The 21418-nt window shown below is 38.9% G+C and overlaps 1 protein-coding gene across 3 annotated transcripts in view; it reads left to right on the top strand.

Annotated features, from left to right (window-relative positions):
* BMPR2 (bone morphogenetic protein receptor type 2) overlaps positions 1 to 21418 on the top strand; it is a 110781-nt gene that overhangs the window by 56503 nt on the left and 32860 nt on the right. For all 3 annotated transcript variants that reach the window (XM_080621465.1, XM_080621467.1, XM_080621466.1), the window contains exon 3: positions 379 to 558. In XM_080621465.1, coding sequence (XP_080477591.1) covers positions 379 to 558 — 180 coding nt within the window. The remainder of the gene's footprint in view (positions 1 to 378; positions 559 to 21418) is intronic.

Genomic DNA, 21418 nt, shown 5'->3' with positions numbered 1-21418 from the left:
TCACAATTTCGTCTAGACTGTGGGCCAGAAGCTGGTAGTATTGTCTGTGGTATCGGAGAAATGGGGAATGGCATACTTCTGCTTAGAGACTTAAGAATTCAGGTTTTGACCTATTGAGGCTGACAGCTGGACACCTCTGATACTGACTTTCAGCACTGCCCATAGTTCTTCTCCTTGGCTGTGGTGAACTGTGAAACAAATTCTTCAGGTTTTGGTTTAAAAGGTGGTAGTGAAATCAGACAAGCAAATTATAACAGTTTTTACTCCACTCTAACATTTAATTAAATAATGGATGGGTTTCTATAGGTGTGTTTAATTGTCCAGGATTAATTTTATGCCTCCTCTAAAAAGAATTCTTTAATGTGTCTCTTTTTGCAGGTTGCTGGTCTCATATAGGAGACCCACAAGAATGTCACTTTGAGGAGTGTATAGTTACAACCACCCCTTCCTTGATTCAGAATGGAACGTACCGCTTCTGCTGTTGTAGTACAGACTTGTGTAATGTCAACTTCACTGAAAATTTTCCACCTCCTGACCCTACTGATACAACACCTTACAGTAAGTCAAATGTTTCCATTGCTGTCACTTCATGGTTTAAATAATTTAGAGAAAGATCCTTCTTTCATGGTACTGTAAAATGTGAAGCGTGACTTTTTCTTTTCTATGCAATGGAAATGGCAAACAGAACAGAGCTTTTTCCATATGAAGTTTATCACATTTATGTATTCCACAGTGCTCTGCAAAGACTGAGTTAAATGCTTACAGGAGAATTATTTGTATAGGCAACTACTGAATGCAGGTTACATTTTCCAAAATGGTCTCTAATCTTGGGTGCTTTGGTGTTTGGATGCCCAATTTCAGAAGCCTGTGGGGATATTCAGAAGGATTCAGACTTGTGTTAAAAACAGGCCAGTAAGTTCATTAACATTATGGTACCTTTGAAAAGTCTGGCCTGTCTATTCAATCATGCTTCACAGATAGCTCTGAGCAGTGGAACCGGTCTTATATCAGGCTGTTGAGATTCTCTCCAGCAGTCTTACAGTGCTTTGAAATCTGACTTTTTCTTTTGCATATCTCTGGTAGAGATTAACTTTGGTATAAGATTCACAGAGCAGTAGTTTGAGCAATGCAGTTTTCTTCCAGATTAGATTATCTGCTAAATTATTTATTATAAAATCAACATAGCAAATGGATCCAAATCAAGGGATCACATCCCTTAAACTCCTATAACAAAAGCAAGATTGTGACTGGCAGACACACTGTTATGCTGTGTTCTAAGAATTCAGAACCTGTAAAGAAGCTGAGTTAGTGGCCTAATCTAAACATTTGGATAACCTTCTCAGAATAAAAATTGTGACAGAAATTAAATGAAGGCAGGTATGTAAATGGAGGTACAATTGTTTCTGTATGATGAGAGTTCTTTATCAATGGAAAGTGTATTGTGAAATGAAGATGTCTTTAATTTGATAGTGTTTATAGCTATAGGATGCAGAAAGAATAGTTTGTGTTTAGGAATTATATGATTTGAATTAACTTTAACATAGTGAAGATACTGGTGCTTTCCAAAATAGCTGTAGGATGGAGTCTTTGTAAGCAATTTTAGTCAAAATGAGGGCTTGGCATGCTAAAAAGAAAAAAACAAAAGAAAGCAACCTTTTACTGGGGAAGTGTGTACGTATAAATGGGTAAAGAAAGTTGATAAGAAATGGTGCCTTTTGGCTGATAGTATTATTTGTAGAACCAGTAAACAATCGCCACTTGGAGTCAGTGCCTGAGCTCAGCACTGTGCAATGCAGAACAGACTCTACTTGGTAATAGTCATCTGGTCCCCAAATGTGACTGGAGTTAGTGCTATGCAGGGAATTTAAGCAGGAGGGGAAAAAAGGTGTAAAGATAATTCCTTTTCCCTTTTTATTTCCTCAAAATAGGAAGCCAAAGTTCCTACAAAACGACTTCTGCTCATGCTTCTCCAAGGGCTGAAATTACAAGCTGAATTAATTCAGTTATTGGGTGATAAGATCTTCAAATGATTTTTAAGTGGAATTTTTAATACTGAAAGATCTAACTTGACTTGCAAAGTGGTGGGGGAAATTAAACTTGTAACATAGTCCTTAATTCACCCAGCTGTAATTGAGTGCTGCTGCATACATTTCTACTGACTCAAACTGTTCTGTGTTACTGTGTCTCCTTCCATTTTCATAATACGCAAATTTGGCTTTAGGCACAAGCATAAGCAAAGTAGGTTGCTGCCTTGCACAGTTGTCTGTCTGCTTTGACTAGGTTAAGAGATGGAGATTGGCCATTCCAGCAGCAAGGATAGCCTCATTTACCACTCTGGTGTTTTATTTGTAAAGCTCTACTACTGCTGCATTTGACAGATGAGGCTGCTCCTGTCAGTGTACATCCCGTACACATGCAGCACTTGTGGAGGTAGAGGAAGTTCTAGGAAGCTGGAAGGGTGAAAAAGAGGGAGGCTGTGACACACAGGCCCCTGCAACATTACTGGCCCCTGTTCCAGGCACTGGAGTCTCCATGGTCCCTTTCGACTCCTTCAGAACCCATTTTGATACTGTAAGGTTTAGTTTTGCCATCTCAACATTAAGGACAGAATTCTTGCTTTGGCAAAGTTCAGGTTTTATGGAATTGTTGGGAGGCTTTGAATTACCTGTAGATACCTTACTTGAGCACACTTCCAGCCTTTCTATTAAAGTTGTCAGAATGCTTTAAGGACACTAGTAAGTTTAGCTGTACAGGCTGTGTCAATCTATATTACTGTATCTTTTATACTATTAAATATATTAAGTATATTATAAATGCATATTTTTTGAACATCCAAGTAGGGCACATGGCCTCCTAGAATTGTGTGTATGATCCTGTAGATTTCAAAGCAGGTGTATGGTTGGTTATGTGAAGCCTGATCAATTCAGCCAACACATAACTAAGCATTTGTAAAAGTTTCTCTGCTGATTTGCAGTAAAATAACCCAGAGTAAAAGTTCCTGCAACAATAAGTGGAAATGGGGCTGTATTTCAAAAACTAAAAGAACCTGAGCACACTACTGATAAACCCGATCAATTTAAACTTCATTCTTAAGGAAAACTCTAAGTGTTCTTTTAAAAGTATTTCCTTGCAGCTGTATGAAGGATCTGTAGAAACAGCAAAATACTGTTTGGTCTCTTGTGCTAAATCCATCTGGAAAAATAATGGACGAATAAAGTATTTTATGCAGTCTTTTGGTTTTGTGTAGGACAATGAACAGTGATGCATTGAAAGATGTAGCTATACTAGAAATGATTCAGAAAGAATAAAAGTAAGTTAATTAAGATATTAATACATTTTACATATAACAGACTGTTGTCATAAAATACAACAGTTCTTCTCTTTAATGTTACACTTAATTTTTATGTCACTGTTGTCTTCCAGGATGTCAAAACATGTTTAGCTCAAAACCATATCTGTGTAGAATGGAGTATACTTTACTTTTTTAAGTTCATATTTGGTCAGGGAATGAATATAAGAAATCCATCCTATCTTGTAACAAAAACTTCATAAAAATGAAAATGAAAGACAAAGAGGTTCTTAAAACCTTGAATTTAATCCTTACTGCTTCTTAATGTGCAGCTGGTAATTTAAAGCAATCATACATCTGAGTAGTTGTAATATTCTTCTACCTTAAAGATAATTGTGGTAGATTTAAGTAGTTTTTGCTTGCTAGTCCCTCCAGCTAGAATTTTACAGATGTTATAGGATGGGGCATATTCTAGAACCCACAGGCTGGAGGTATTAAAAATGCAAAGTTTCAAACAGCTTGTTTCCTGATGCCAGGAGAAGTAGAAGTTGGAGAATGGTGTTTATTTCTGATCTGAAGATTTGCCTGTGGAGTTTGGAGCTACTGAAATGTGGAAGTTAAAACAACCTCTCATTCTCAACCTAACTTTGCTCTTCTGGTGAAAAATATACTTTGTTGTGCTTTGCTAATCACTCATGGATAGCTGAATTGTTTGCCCATCTTCTATTTTCATGAAAAAAAGCAAAAGAGAAAAAATTCATCTTAACTTCAGCCAAGATGTGTATATACCCCGTAACCCAAGCTAAAAAGAGCCAACTATGGCTTCATGGGTAAACATTTTGAGATGCCAGGGATGGAGCATTTATCACTTCTCTGGGCAACCTGTTCCAGAGCCTCGCCACCCTCACAGTAAAGAACTTCCTTATACCTAACCTGAACTTCCCCTGTTTCAGTTTAAACCCATTACCCCTTGGCCTGTCACTACGGTCTCTGAAGGGTCCCTCTTCGGCATGCTCATAGGCCCCCTTCAGATACTGGAAGGCTGTGTTCGAGGACAGGTTGGACAGAGCCTTGGGCAACGTGGTCTAGGGTGGGGCATCCCTGCCCATGATAGGGGGGTTGGAACTAGATGATCTTAAGGTCCTTTCCAACCCAAACCATTCTGTGATTCTGTGTGTGTTTACTCTACTAGCTTGGTCAAATACTTATTTTGAGACTTCATAAATATCTGCCTCTTACGTCTACAAAATGCTTTGTAAATTCTGAGACTGTGAAGACAAATTCATTAGTTCTACAATCACTCATAATGGCCATTTAAATAGAATTTAAGTAGCTAAACAGGTAAATGATCTCCCTCATTGGTCATGGAGAGATTGCTGTAATGAAACATGCGTGTTAAAATAACATCAAGATGAAAGCAACAAAGCCATTTTTAATTATTTTTTTCCTCCAGGCTGCATTCCTGGCACTGCAAATAGATTAATCTTGCAGCAACTGAGTGTTGAGAGTATATTTTTGTGTGACAGGTGATGTATTTGCATCATGTATGGAAAAATCCCTGGCAGCAACAGTTGATGTAGGGTTTTCTCCTCAGAGCAGCAAATGGTGACTGCAATTTTTAGAGGATTTAGGGAACTTATATTAAATAAGAGCACTGAGGTTTGGATATAAAGAAACTGTTCATACGGCAGAGGAAGTTGGTTTTCTTTATTTAAAACACTGATAGATGGGTTTATCTTTCAGTGTATCATCCAGGCCGGTGTTTTACAATGTATGTAAACCACTGGTTTATCTTTCTGTGTATCATCCTGGCCTTTCTTTGCCAGCCTTCTTGCTACGTATATAAAATACGTCTATAAAAGTCTGTCTTTAAGTGCTCACCGAATTCTGTGGAAACTTTGAGGAAAGCTACCATTAAAAAAGAAAAAAAGGGGGGTAATCATTAATATATGTGGCTGAGTCAGGTTAATTAAGGTAGTAATACACAGTTTTCATTTAACTATTGCTTCTGAGAGGCAGCAGTTAGATTCATGTTGTTGTGGGCACATGGCCCAATCTAACTCCCACTGAAGCTGAATGAGATCATGTCAGGCTAATTTTGGAAGGTTGTAACCCTGCTCTCACTCTCAGTTGTTATCTTGAACTGCTTTTTTCCGGAGAGCAGCATCCACTATTAATTTATAATTGAAATGCTTTTACTTCAGCTGGGTTCTGCTTGGAGTACCTCATCAGCCCTGGGTTTGAGCTGGTCCTTCATTTCTGGTCTGCCTAAGCTAAGAAAACGCTAGGTAAATAAGCATTTTCCCTTATTTGCACTACATTTATTTTTTTTTTCAGGTGATTTTGATGCATACCAAAGGGGAAATTACAAACCTTTGCAAGGTGACAGATCTGTCTTGGAAGATGGAGGCAGGACTGATCCACGCAAGGGTTAAAACTTGTACCCTTGAAATGAGAGTCAGGCACATCTTCTCTTCAGTGAAGAAATAGGGCATTATATGTCATTAATGTACCATAACCATGCAGGGGAGGAAATACTAAAACAGTTCTTGCAATTAAGGAAAGGTAATAGTATTGTGAGTTAATGTAGGGATGAAAAAGCAGATATGAAAATTGTTGCAGGGAGCAAACAAAGTATTAAAGCAATTAGCATAGAAGGTTATATAGAAACTCAAGTGATGAAAGCCTTAGTTTCTGTAGAATTAGTGGAAGGGTTTGCAAGTCACCCAACTGGTAGTGGTTGTTGAGTAACTTCAGTTCAGTGATGCTCATTAGAAATAGATCTGTCAAAAGCAGAATCTCTTAAAAGATTGTTGGTAGCAGCACTTAATGTCTTAACTTTAAGACATCATAGTCTCCTGAGATTAAACTTGCATCTTTATTGAGTTTAAAAGTAAAGCTTTGATGTGCACTTGGAGTTTGAATATTAAATGTTAGCTGGGAAGTCAAAGCCTACTTAGACAGAAAACTGGACATGTACATTTTTCTCTTACAGAAACATTTAATCAGGAAGGTGAAATTAGAATGTTGTACTTGAACTGAGATTGAAATGTTTCGGAAATGTTTGGAAATGTTTTCAAATCTGTTATGCACTAAATCCACAAGATGCTAAAAACTGGGTTAAATAAAATAATAACAAACATGTTTATTTGAAAAAGGAGAAACATTTCAAATAACATTTTTTACCAAAATAAACCTTGGGTTTTTATGAGTACATTCCTTGTTGCTTTGTCAAACTGCTGTTCAAGTGCACTTGGTAGGAGAGGTGTACAAGGTAACTGCAGAGCTGTGCCAGCAGAAATTAGTACTGTATTATAACCCAGAGGTATGAGAACAAGGGCCTTTGCAAAGTTCTGTCAAAAATCTATTGGAATCTGAAAAAGAGCTTTTTGGATGCAAGGGGGGGAATTTTGTCTTTATCTTGACATTGCAGTAGTGTGTTTGTGAAGTGCTGGAGCTATAACTGCTCTTTGTTTCAGAGGGCTAAAAATATTTTACTTTTAGAGTCCTTAATCTCAATTCTTAAAGTAGATGTGAACATAACTTTTAGCTTATTTGGTAGAATTGTCTGATCTGCATCTTTGTCATGTCTGAAGTGTCCTGCATACTTCTAGTACTACACAGCAAATATTTGAGTTGAAGGTCTAGATTGAAGAAAGGAAACATCCATATTCTGAAATATAATAAGTGATTTTTGCCACCTTCAGTAATAGCAAAACCATAATTTTAAGCCAACTAATATCTGTAAATAGGTGATTTGCAGTTCTTGTATCATGTGCAGTTCTTGAGGCACTAATTTGCATCTCTGCTGGCAGTCAGTTGCTTATGGTTAGTATGTTTTATGCACTTCTGAAAGAATAATGATCTGCAAATATCTTGGGGTAATACAAACAGAGTAAAGATATTTTTTCCATTTACTGGGAATGCTGAGTATTGTCTGATTTTTCATATTGTTGTATAATAAATTCAATGCATAATTAGCATATATTTGTTCTGACAGTGCACAATATGGCTTTATTGTGAAGGCTGTGTAGGCACAAGGCAGAAGTAGATCGGTTCATAAGAACAGGTCTTTTTCAGAATGCAGTAGCAGAAAATTGTGCTGTAAATAAAAAAGGTAGTAGATAAGGAATTGTTTTGCCTCATCTCGAGGCAAAATGGAGACGGACAAGGATGCTGTACTTTCTATGTCTTTATTCACATGCTGCAATATGCAATGTTCAATGTATACAATATCAGCATTATTCTAGACAAATCCTACACTGCTGTTTGACAACCCCAAATTTGAGAAATAGGTAGGAGCTCTCTGGAAGGGAGATTGACATAGCAATATACTTTTGGGGGATATTCTAAATCGACAGGCTTTCTGATGTAGAAGTAGCAATAGGCTTCTAATAACTCTTCCACACACACCAAAACTTTAATACTAGGTGCTGTAAATCTTAAGACTTCAGAATGAGTTAAGACTACACCACCATGGAAGCATTTCTCCTTTGAAGACTTGCAAATGCAGCTAGGTAACTCTCCTCAACAAAGTATACTATCTGAATTAGCCAAGATACTGTACCTTGTGGTCATTACCAAGCAGATTTGAAACACTCTTTATGTTTTGTGAATGTGCTACTTGTCTCTCTCTCTGTGCTTTGTCAAACAACATTTATTTTCAGATCGGGTTTGTCCATGTCCCCCTCTCCCTCTCTTGTCAGGCTAAAGGTTTCCTGCTGTGAGCAGGAGTGGTGAAAATGGCTGTGCTCAGAGTCCTCTGCTGCTGCAGCCCCTGTCAGAGGGCATTAGCTTCAAAATGCTGCAGCTGTATCTTCCCAGGCATCCTGAAGGTTGCTGGGAAAGCTGCTCCTCACAATCTCCTTTCTCCTGCAGTGTTACTCCAGTGGCGTTCCTCATATTTGATTTTTAGCATGGCTCTACTCTGGTTTTCTTTAACAATGTTGGAGTGAATGGAGCTAAGATTAGAAGGAACAAGAAGTCTGCACATTTTGGTTATAAAGCACTGCTAGGTGCTGCCAGCTACTACTAATAAATTTCCCCCCCATCACTGATTTTTGTCTGTTCCTGGTGCAGTAGTGGTGAGAAGAGTCTCTGTCCCCAGACTACTGACATAGTAAGAGGCAGGCTTGGGACAGGAACTCTTAAGTACAAAACAGAAGATTGCTTATAAATACTGGGTCTGATATTGGTTGTTCAGTACTATCAACCTAATCTGTGCAGAATGGTTTTTAGATCATGGAAAACCTGTCATGTCTTTCTTGCTCCTTAATTAGACATTTTTACTAAGCCTCATTTGTTTCTGTCCTGTGTGCTAAGCTTGCTGACAAAAAACTAATCCTATATTATGGGTTTGTCCAATACATTTTACCCCTTTGATTTTTGGAACAGATACAATTTAGGAAGAAGGCTTTAGCTTCTTGGCATCTGACATACTCTTAGAATAGCCTCCTGTTAGCCCAGCTGCTTTGCAGTCTCACCCAAGTTGCATCCATAGCTCAGCACAATGGAACTTGGCCTCCTCAGAGGAGACTGGAAGTCCAGACAGACGATTAAATTAAAAGATGTTGGCTCTTCAGAGCTGGTCATTAATCACTGCTCCTTTTTGAGCCTTTTTCAGTAAAATTTTTTTCTTGGTCTGGAAAATAATTGTGATCCTGAAAATCCAATACATTACTTAACATTGATTTCTGGCTCCTTCCTTTATGCTATAGCATACAGTGCGTTTTCAGAGAGGACACTGTCTGGAGATACAACACTAATTGTATTTCAATTCGGCACAATCTTAGTAGCTATAGGTAAATAAAGCGTTTGGTTTTTAGCAATGTGATGAGTTGTTTCTAAGAACGCTTGAATTAGATTTAGACAAAGTGTTTGAACAGTGGGAATAATGTCAATTAGATGTCAGGCAGCTCCCGCAGAGGCTGGTGCAGAGCAGGCTATGGGCAGAGATAGCCACATTTCCCCCCAGGCCAGGGAACAGGAGCTGCAGGGCAGCACCATACCGATCCGGCTGCTGGGTCAGGTCTGGGTTGCAGGTGCTGAAGTCAAAGGCTGAACTCAAGGACTGTATATGCGCACTAAATGATTGTTCTTTATGTGATTTGATTTCTTTTTATTGCTTTTACGACTGTACTGTTGGAATATCTTCTACTGGGAGTATAGAGAAGGCTAGGAGCTCTACTTTATATGAGCTCTAGCTGGTCTCTTTCTTCCCATATATCAGACAAAATAGCTGCGTGTGGATGGATACTGGGGATCAGGGTTTTAAATTTGTTTTGCTTACAAGGAAAGACTTATGTCTTTTTTTATTAATAAAGTGAATGGCAAATTCAGGTAAGTGCCTCAGGTGTTTGAATTGTGAACCTGTGACTAACTCCATAATTCTGAATGTGAAGTTTCGTAACTAGGCATCTAGATTCAGACATGTGTCATCCTTGAGTATAGATGTCTCCATTATTTCTGAAGAACTGAGCTGTCAGGGCTGTTTTGAAATCATAGCGATCTGAGGTGATCTTTTGGCTTTATGGCTAACAGAAACCATGTGCTTAAAAGCAAAGACTTCATAGAGCATCCGGGCGACCAATGCAGATAGGGAAGCATTGCCTCAGTGTTCTTCTATCATGTAACTCCTGGTTATACATCAGTTGCAGGTGTTTTTTCAAGGCTGTCACATTCAAGACCAAATAACTTCTGTTATTGCTGTCCAAATAGGAGAGGATGATAGTGTATTCACTAAAATCTCGATGAAGATTCCCATGGTTATAATTGTACTATTGAAAGGCCTTCAAGCAAACAGAGATTCGAGTTGGTACCAAAAGCCTGTTTACATTTGTGTGGATTATAAGAGTTTACTGTTGTTTCGAGGGCAGATAAGGGTGAGGAAAATTCCTGAAAATCTTGTAATGAGATTTGTAACTGCTGCTGTATGCTCGTACTGAGTCTTTCTTTGTGTTGTTTCATTTTTAGCTTGAAGTTTTTGTGATGTTACTTGTCCCAGTCACATTGCAGTTTTGTTTTCTTTCTATGATAGGTTTGGGAAGGTTCCTTCTTTATGTACCGAGATAGCTGCTGTTAATGTATGCCATTCATTATTATTATTTTTACTGGTTTGTGTTTAATAAATAAAATGAACAGTAATGTGTTGCTATGGATACTAATTCATAAGCATTGGAGTTGGGAAACTTAAGTGGTGTCTATTTTTGTGTGGGACAGCAACTTTCCCTTGTTTCAGTTCTCATTAGGACTGAATTTGTGATGGAAAATCTGACTTTTAATGCCACCTTTTAGAAATCTGCAGAAGGTTTTGTTTGAGGGGTGTGTGTGTGTATACATATATTTTTAAGCTTCTGTGCTTTCAGTATCAGAATAGGTATGGATCTTTCTAATTAGAGTGTCATCAGACTTACATGGATAGTCCATACATTCTTTCTCGGGAGTCAGGTTTTATTATCAGTTTTTTATTTTGGGTACTAAGATATTTATTTTCTTAACACAGTTAAAAATTTGGAAGAAATCAATGTATTCATTAGCCTTAAAATCTAACTTTTAAAGTTGTGCCTTATTTCAGTTAATTTGTATCATGTATTTCTGTACAAAATTAATTAATGGAGAAACATTTGCTATGTCTAAAGAGGAGAAGTTAGAAATTCAGTCTCTAAGGGCAAGAAAAGATATTGAAAGAGGCAAGTGTCAAGACTTCCTATTGTCTTAGTTTTTTTCCTTGTGCCTTAGCTTTTTTCCTTCTTTTAGAAGTAGAAAGTGATTTTTGACCTTTTCTGAGAGGTCTGAGGAAGGACTTCATTTTCTCTGACACTTGATACCAAATTGCACTGAGACTGTATAGGAGTTTGTGATTCAGTTCTTTTAAATTCCTTTGAAGGTTCCAGTGAGGTGGATTTGGTGTTGCAGCACTACAGGTTTATGCATTTATTTTGAAGTTTGAGCCCACAAAATATTGCATGTATGTTTCTTGGTACTGGGCCAGTTATTTCCTAGAAGTTCCTGAAGTATCTATAGATGACATTAGACAGCTTTTGACTTTGGCCTGGAATTTTGCCTTCCTTTCGACTGGCAGCATGAAGCTTGTTTAGAAACCGCTTGCAGGCTTGTAAATACTTTCTTAGAATAGCAAAAAATTCCTTGTTCCAGACATTCACGTTGACTTTGAAACTATATATACCTTGAGCAAGGTTAAGGTATCCATGCATCCTATATGAAAGCACTTCTCACTTTTGTAACACTTGGACAGGAAATAAGAGTGTGGGAGCTGTAGCAGTGGAAGGGTTTGCTTTGAGGTTTTTTCCCCCTATGCCAAATCAAACTATTTAATTTATCTTTGAGTGATGGTTCAGAGCCCTCTCTACGGATCTCTTCGCAAACTGGATGCATGTATGTGAGAATGCATGGCTGGTATGTACTCTAGACAGCTGGACCAGCTATATGGAGCCACCAAGATCATTGTTGCTTTGTTGTGGTCCTATTTCTACTGTTGAAGCATGAACTCACATGAAAGCAGTGATGTGGGATGCAGAAAAAGAACTTTTAACCCCAATGAATTAGTACGAATGTAATAATAAAGCACAAGTAAAGGTTCTATATAGATATCCATTTGACATGAGAGTTAAAAAAAACCCCAAACATGACAACACACACAACCCCAAAAGAAACAAAACCCCAAAACCACCCCCCTTCAACAAAAAAAAACCCAGACAAAATAACCTCTGGGGTGGAGAAAATACCCACTTTTACACCAACATGAACTTCTGAAAGGCAGACATCTAAACTGCAGCAAATATTAAATCGGTTATATTCTACCTGTTGTTCTATTTTCCTCCTTTTATGTTCTGTGAGGATATTACTGCAGTGAGTAAGGCAAAATGGGTGATGCTGAGGCACAATGAATTACACTTAGCAACGTTCTGCCTTTGAATGCAGGTCCAGACACTGCTGCTTTGCAGTGCTTTGGAAAAGCAGAGAAAACTTGGTGAAAGCTTATTGCGAAATAAAGCATGGAAACCACCAGAAGTGGTAGATGAATAGTGATAGGGGGAATGTATGGAAAATATTTAAATTGGGCTTTGGAAATGATTTTTAATGGTCCTGAAGAATAACTCGAGCTTCTCTGCCCCGTCAGCACTGTCAGCAGATCAGTCGTGCACTTGTTAGCTGTGCAGATGAAGCCAGAAGTGCCTACCACCACACGTAGGTCTGGGTGAGTGGAGCACTGTACACACCTATGTGAAACACTCCCAGCTGCGGAGCCATTCATAGCATCTTTGGAGCAAACTAAACGTGTGTGGGTGAAATAAATACAGACTGTAACCCAAAGCATTACACATCCCCTGAGCGCTGTGCCAGCAGCTCCGGGACGGATGCTGTCCACAGGTCTCGCAGCTCATGCCAACAGTGCTTGTGCAGGGACACTCGCAATGAGAGAGCACTGAGGAAGATGTGGGCTAGCCCTGCTCACCTTTGGAGGGTTAAATAGGAGATGAGTTCTGTCCAGCACCAAGAGAATAGTTAGTATCTAATAGCAGTGGGAGAGAGTGCATCAAGGGAAAGGTTTTAAACTAACTTGAGATCTCAGCTGTATAGCTCAGGTATGCTACCGTTAGTTTTCCTGGTTTTGTGTAGTTAAATGAGATTTTTTTTTTTAATTTTTATCATTTTATTAAACCAGAAAATGTCAAGCTTTACTGCAGGGAGAAAGCTTTTACAATAGTCTTGCAGTGTTAGATACCTGTTATGAAGACAATAATAATTAAACTTTGCTAATGGGGAAAACTCATAAGCTGTGAATCCTTAATTTCACCGAATATTCCAGAGAAGACCGAATGAAATAACGTACCAAATGTATCAGTCTGAATAGCTTCTCCCCACTGCTGAACTTGACTACACTGAGCTAGTGTGTAATACAGTCTGCAGAAGACTGTGCAGAGTAGGTGAGCACATTTAGTAAGAGTCTGGCTGTGTGGTCACCATGTTTGCTGTGGACCAGAAGTTTCCTATAGTATGGAGGAGTGCAGTGCTAAATATTTAATTAGCTGAGATTAAATGTCACCTTAAATGTTCATCAAAAGACATGTTCATTTCATGCTTGCATGCTTACATGCTAACTTATGAGTGAGTTGGAAGGTGAGTATAAGCTGGTACATTTGGAGATTTCTAGCAGGCTGTGTAAGAACTTTTAGTTCTTACTAAACTAAAAGTGTGATCACTTTTAGTCATTTAGAGTTTCTACTTAAGCAGGACCTGCTGAATAGCCCAGCATGTTCAGTGCCACAGTGGTGCCAGAGCATGTCATGAATTTCTTCACTGCTTTAATGTATTTGTAATCATTGTAATGGGTTATGTCAGTAGTAGTGTCTTATTCTCAAAAGTGCCATTGGCACAATGCTGTTATGACGGAGCCTTTGAACAGAGATTGGAAGGCAGGCTTCTCCATTCACTCTAGATTATTATGAAATGAAATAGTGACCAGCTAGGTGCTGCTAGCTTCAGGTTTTTTCTTCTGGAGAAGCAAATATGTACTTGCAAATGCCTTTTGAAATAACTTTTGAATATCAGTGTACAGGTGTAATGCAGCTATATTCTGTTTGGTGGAAATGTGCTCAAGGAATTGACAGCTTGCTGCATTATTGCAGTGAACTGGGCTCCTGACAGACCTTTCCTGGATTTGAAATCTTGCAGAAAAGGGAAGTTTAGGAAGAAAAATAGAAAATGTATTTTGTAAGCATCATAGAAATCATAGAACACTTGGATTTCCTTTTTGAAAGGGCAGACTGGGAAACAGAACTCTTGTCTAAAACAACAGTGGGATGGTACCTGCTCAGAGGCATAACTGATGTGATTACCTGCCAATTGTTAGAAGGGATAAGCAGAGAAAAGAAACAAAAGGATTAATCATAGTGCAGCTGAAAGTGTCGAGTTGATTGAATCTTCCCTTTCAAATGGCAATTACAAATCCTCATTTTCTTCCTAATTATGTATTTTCACTTTAATAGAGCTTATAGAATTGCATGTTCCTAAATCTGATTTAAGAGTAATGTGAAAATGATTGGCAAAAAAAAGTCAGAAGACTCATAATGGGGGTGTCTTATATTTTAGGTGACCAAAGATGTATTGAAAGTGAGCAAGTTTCACAGTGTCTTTGCTGAAATCTAGACTGGCTTTGATGGTGTCCAGCTGGAAACCAGAAGAGTAATTTGGAAGCAGTGGCTATGACTGCTTGTATTTTGTGATGTGTTAAAGCAGGAACACCTGTCAGGAAGGTGTCAGCCTCAAGTTTAATTTCACTTTGTTGTTTCACAAAAAAGATTTCTATTTGTTTAATGGGACTTGAGGTTTTTGCCATTCATTTAACAGGATTTCATGGTACGCTCAGCGTTTGAGTAAATCAGATGGACAGAAGCCTTTTTTGTATTCATTTTGTAAAAAGCTGCTTTTCCCATTCTAATTCGTATATAGTATTTGCGTAAAGAAGTGCCCTGTGAAGAAACCAGTCTCAGTATTACAGTTTAATTGTACAGTGTCATTAAAACAGCTGGAACCAGTACTCAGGGCTGTGACAATTCCAGGGACTGATTGAAGAAAATTCTTAATTATGTTGAAAATACAGTTACAGAAGCTGTATCATTGAATATGCCAAAGTTTTATTCAGTCTGTGAAATTAATCTGGCAATCACACAGATTCTGGCGTCGTTAGCAAATCAGTTCCACGGGATTATGAAACATGTCCCCGTGACCTGTTCAGATTTGTGTTGCAATATTTATTCCTGGCTTGAAACAAGTTTGTTACTGTAGGGCAGACAGAACGTGTTATACAAGCGAAGTCAGCTGTATTTCTCGTATACCCACGGTGTAACGCAAATTGATAGCTTTGATACCAGCCTTCGTACTTGATTGATGTATATTTGTTTTGGCAGGGGTGCTGCCTTAGATATCATCCTTCCTCCCCTCCCATGGTCTCCCCCGTTGGCTTTCATGCGCAATTCCCTGCTCAGCATAACCACAGTTGTGCAGCACAGCTGTCAGGGCACTGCTGGGCTGGAACAGGCCCCTGGGAGTAGGAGGCAAGGGATGCTGGAGCTGGCACTCTTGTGCTACAAGAAATGAACATCAAACGATGTCTGCATTTCATCTGAAATCAAGCACTTAGATCTGTAGAAGGATTTTGCATAAGTGCAAACTAAGGATTACTATTTATCATTATTGCCTTTTTCATCTTCATGTTATTTTAAAATAATCAGAATAACCTTTGAAGTTAGGGAAGGTACTGTTTTTCCCATTATATAATGCCTAACATAAAGCACAAAGAAACAAAATAACCTACCTAAAATCAGGCTACTCTATATCAGAGCCAGAAACAGAACACGAGTTTCTCTTTGCTTTATATTTCAAGTTCTGCAAAATTTTTCTTTAGGAAAAAAATTTGCATATCTAACGTACGTGCTTGTGTGCCTTCATACAAGAGGCTGTTGTCTGTTTGATGAAGGTCACTCCAGCTGATGCCTTGGAAACAGAAGCTGCGTGTCAGCGGAGACTTATTGATCTTGCTGGGGTTCTCCTGAGGTTAAAGCCTTTCTCCTCACCTGGCCATTCTCACTGTTTCAGCTTCCACCCTGCTGAGGGCTGGCCATGCCTTTGTCTCTGGACTGCTCTGTTGGGCTTATCAGGTTTCCACAGCCTTTTCTATCCTTAACTTCCTTCTACTTAGTGATGTCCCTGAATACCTGCATCTTGTATCTGGGAAGTATTTATGAGCAGGAGGTTCTTCCAGCCCAGAAACCAGCTCAGTCTGCATTTAAGCAAGGATAGGGATAAAGGAAAACCCCCCTTTCTCTAAGGTCTCTCAGGAAGGAAAGATGGCTTTCAGCAGGAACCAGGAGTGGTTCAGCCGCTCCAGTGACCTCCTCCCCTCACTGGTGTAGATATAGGGGATTGCAGCAGAGAGACAGTAGTGTCTTCAGTGATGGCACTTTGCTGGATGGGAGTGAGAAAGACTAAGAGACATTGATGCTGACTGAATCTTGAGGAAAAGAAGGGATGATGCTATTCATTGTGTTCCTCAGCTTTCTGTTTCATCGCTCCATTCCTTCTAACAATAATTTTGTCTGAGAAATACCTGGTAAGATGTTAGAGGGTGGAGAAATGTAAGGATTATTGTTATCTTGAAGTTGTAAAAGTGTTTTAAAATATTTCTGAAGCCCTAAAAAAAACATCTGGTAGAAGTTAGAAATTATATGGCCATGTAGAGAAGATGATTGGGAAATATGGGAGGGCGTGAGGGAGGATTAATGGGAAAAGGGGACACGTACTGCATGTACTTTTATGTTAGACTTTGTCCTTCTAAACCATGGTAGGAAGAGCTGGAGCAGATGCAGACCTTTTGGAATACCACGGGTGTTATTTGAATTGGCATTAGCCAGACAAACACAATCTTTAGTAACCATGAATGTTTCTAAAATGTCAGACAGGTTTAGCTCACAGCTCCGTCGCACTTCGGGTTTAAAATTAAAAACCTTTTGCATACAAGAATGTGCATTATACTGAGTTGTACCGAAAGTGTAGAAAAACATTCTTCAATTAAAGAAGTAGGAAGAGCCAAGTTTTAATACTGAGGTGTTTGCTGCACTTGAGGATTACGCTTGGGGATTATAGTATTAAGCTGATTTAGGACATTAGATCTGAAGGACTGGGACATAAACCACAAGTGTAATGAAAGGTTTTGCCAGAACTCATTCTTACCGTGTTTGTCTTGGTCTTGGTTTTTTGCTTGAACAGGTTAGCTGCTGCCTAAGTTTGCACTAAAATTTGGCTTTTGTTGCATGTTTAGGGAAATGACTTGGAAATAAACACCCTATATAATCATGTCCATTAAATCAGTTAATTTTTCATCATCTGTTGCTGAGGTTGATAGGAAAAAAACTACTCCTGACCCTCAGTCAGAGGTGTGCAGCCTCATTGAGGGGATGTCACTCCTCAGTGTCCCGGAGCACGGGGGCAGGCAGCACAGAGCCGGGGGTCAGGAGCAGCGTCGCACCTCTGTGCTGCAGCTGGCTCCAATGGCTGTAAGCAGAGACACCCAGCGCTCCTCCAGGGTGCACCCAGCAAGCGCCTGCTGGAACAGGCCCAGCCGTCCCACGCTGCTTGAGGTTGGCTCAGCCTTCCCTCCCAGGAAACTGCGGGCAAGGAGGGGACGTGTGTTTGTAGGAGTGAGAGGAGCACCACCGGTTGGTAGACAACATCACCGGGCTTCAGAGCTCTTGAAGACACAAAGAAATGCACGTGGAATCAGAGCTGCCTTTTCGGGAGTTTGGGGAGAAGTGTGTTTGTGGGGGGGTTGTTTGGTCACCCATGTGAAAATAGGCATTTCAGTCCTTTGATGTCATTTTTTTGGCTCTATTTTTCGTGCCAGGGAACATTACAAACATGAGCTATTTAGCTATTGAACCTGTTGGGTTTAAAATAACTTAAAATAGCTTTGAAGAGACTTTCTCAAGTAATCCCTCACCCACCGGCCCCTGATTGCAGCACATGCATTTTTTGATCCAGTGTGTTTACAGAGGCTGGAAGAGTGCCTTTATGTTAAAGCCAGTGTTACTGTTTCATTTGGTAAGGAGGAAGTCCCTTTTGTCCAAGACCCATATAAATGGGATAATGTAAATGAGAGGATTTTTTCAGCTTTTTTATTAAGAAACATTTTTTCTGACTATTTTATTTCAGTATAGAAGATGTCCCCCATATGCAGTTAAGTGCTCAAATTAGATTTCCATTAAGCTTGAAGGCAAGGTTGAGGTGTACTAAAATGCAGTTTGCGTGTAGAAGCAGGGAGCTTATTTTATCTCTGTAGTAACCAAGTATTTATTGGTATGTAGGAAACTTCAGGAAGAGAATCTAAATTGGGTTTTGGTTTTGAATTGCTATTCATTTTATATCATGATTATAAGGATCTGTTCAGTAGTGTTAGAAATGACACTGAAGATGTTGAAACACACAAGAAATGGCAGAAGGAGAAATTGTGTTGGGTTTTTATCAGCTGAGGAATTATTTGAGTACAAATGTGACAAGCTGCTAATTCACCTCTCTGTATCTAGTCATCAAAGAAGGAGCCGTTGGGGATTGCACAGCCCAGTTCTCTGCCAAAGGAATTGCCACATATGCTTAATTTTTAAGTTTCACTTATCAGTGCAGCCTTCAGTTTTCAAAACAAACAGAAAAGGCAAATCCAGCCTGGCTCTGGATCAGGTGTTTGATGACAGCTGGTACCCCAAAGGAGGACAGGGGTGCCACAAGGGATTCCACCCCTTGGACCACCTGGCTGCAAGGGCAGAGAGAGCCCTTTTCTTCAAGACAAAGCCAAGAGAGCTCAAATCCAAACTGCATTTTCTGGCAGCAGATTTGAAAGAGAGATCTGCCCCCTGAAGCTCTGCCATCACGAGTGACTGACTCCTGGCTGTAGCAGGATTCCTCTGGAGCATGTTATGGAAAACAAATTTTACAGGCCAAGCTGCATGATGTTTTGAGGCATTCTCTGAGGAGGCAGCCAGGATGGATCTGTGCTGCATCGTTGCCAGGTCATGATGTTACTGCAAGTCTCATGAGAGTCTGGTGCTGTCTTACAGCCCAGGTTCCATACAGCAATGTGATTATGTGAAAAATGAGTTAGAAATTTGGCTCTGCTGATAATGTTGAAAGACATGAAAAGAGGTGTCATAAAGTTTATGACAATACATATATAGGATTTTATATTAAAAAAAAAAAAGTTTAAGTCAGTCAAATATGATTATGCTAAATGCAAAGTGGAAACATATTGGTGACTGTTCAAATTTCTTCAAATAACAGTATGATTGGAACTAAATGCAATTTTTCTGCTTCATCTAAGCCAATAGACTAGAAACTGGGGATTTGCTTTCAAGTCCAGGGAAAACATCCTCTTTCAGTTATGAGAGAAAATTGCCTTAGGGTTACTGGTCGGTAGGATTATTTTATAAAAGAATGTTGCAGAATCTCCCACAAAAAATCCAGTTCCCATTGTGCTTTTCATCTGCCCAAGCACCAGGTGCTCAGTCCTCTTCCATAGAAGAATTTCTTGCTAAATTCATTGTAGATTCAGGTGCTGCCAAAAATTGTGTGCGAAATAGTGTTCCTTACCTGAACTTTGGTTTAAGTATTGAAGGTGGTCACGTTGATAGGTATCAGATATTTACATTTGATACTATCTTGTTACAAAATGTGCACATCGATTTTTAATTTCATTAGTAATTTGTCAAGCGCTTACAGAAGACTCAGCCTCACTTGAAATGGACAGGCTCATAAATCAGAATTAGGATAATAGTTGTTTTGAAACACACCTATAAAAGCTGAGGTGAACAGCAAAAACAGTTTAGGCGATGCTGGTTTTTTGTTTCATTGTTCTCAACCTATGCATAGGTTTAGTGGAACTTGCAATTCATTGTAAAGGTCTATATAATATAACTGTAAGGAATTCAAACTGTGCAGCTGCAGCTTAACTAAAACTGTGGGTTTAAATGCATTTGGTTGAATTGGTGTAGAGAGCTATCTGATTGGGATTCTTGTTTGCGTATATGAAAGTCCATAACTTATGTCCATGGTATCTAAAAGGCTATTAACGTATTTCTCATTACAAGTTCTCTGGTTTGATGGTTTTTTCTTTCACTACTTCTTCTTCCCTGCACTGAATGAATTTAAGATTTACATTGAATGGTTTGAGTTCTTTTAGTATAGTGTTTGTATTGGAGGCTTTCTTGTCATTTGCTCTAGCGTGATGAAGACTGAACTGTCTTACTGCAGGACATTGGATCAGGAATGAGGTAGCAGTCAGTGGGAAAGAAATGTTGATCACTGTCCAGGAAAGAAGAGAAAAAAGACCTGATGAGGTGTTTTGGTTTGGTTGGAATGTGCTGCTAGAATGCAGTAAGGGATGAGGGCTTATTTTACACTTTGTGGAATATTCCTAGGACATGTTTGATACAAGCTATGTATAGACAGAACAGATTTTGACTGAGATCTGTGGGCTCTTGGAAAAGATAGTGAATTGTATATATTTTCCAAGGACTGAGATCTTACTGCTGGCATGAAAGTTGTGCAGGGCCACTGTGAAAAGAAATGCAACTTTAAACACAAGTAGAATTAATTATACTTGAAAAGTCTCTTTTCCAATCTGCAGAGCATATTTGCACTCATCTGCAGCTGAAGGCCAGATTGCCCCCACACTTCAGCCTTCCATCTCACGCTGTGCTGGTGGTAACTGAACTGTATGGTTTTCCTCATCCTTCTGATCTTATCCTCAGTATCATTGAGATTCCTTAATGGAAAAGCAACTTCTGCAACAGTCTGGCAACGAACATATTGAATCTATCACATCAAAGAAATAGTTGTAGAATGGCGTGAAGACTCTGCTTCTTTTTAAAGCTGATCTGTATGGGCAGATCTTTGAAGCCTCTGTAATTTTACTGACTTTGATCAGAGTCCATACAGCTGTAGTTATTTTGAAGAATCAGATGTTGCTGTTGTGCTGTGAAGGTTAAAGGATGGTCCTTGCCATACTTGTTGAAGACTAACATTGCTACTTGGTTATGTGGCAATTTAAATAAATACTAATATTTTTGGTCCCACTTGGTCTCTGATACATTGGTACCAGGAATTCTGTGGGAACATGGGTAATTACTTTTAAAATTGATTTTCATTATACAGAATAATTGTATGTTTCTCTAAAATGTTGTTATACAATGATTATCTAAACTTAAATACACACATGGGTTTTGTAGAATTATTTACTACTGTGTGACAGATACACACATACACAGCTGTGAGTCATTTACATGAAGAGTAGGCAGATTTCTGAAAACAGAATGAAAAGCTTTAATAGCAATATAGAGATCTGGTAGAAATTTGTGTCAAATGTCCTTTATTATATGATCACGCCCATATAAGTATATAGCATTGAAACAACATTTCAAAGCCTAAGGTTTCATATTCAAACATTTGAAGATCAGAAGGAAACAACATAATTGCTTGCGCAGTTTTAAGGCCATCTCCTTGTGTGTGTTTGTGTTGTGATACAGCCTTTAATTAAACAATCAAATTTTTCCCTATGGGATT

Source organism: Psittacula echo (assembly GCF_963264785.1).
Source record: "Psittacula echo genome assembly, chromosome: 6".
Lineage (NCBI taxonomy): Eukaryota > Metazoa > Chordata > Aves > Psittaciformes > Psittacidae > Psittacula > Psittacula echo.
This window is presented reverse-complemented; position numbering and strand designations above follow the sequence as displayed.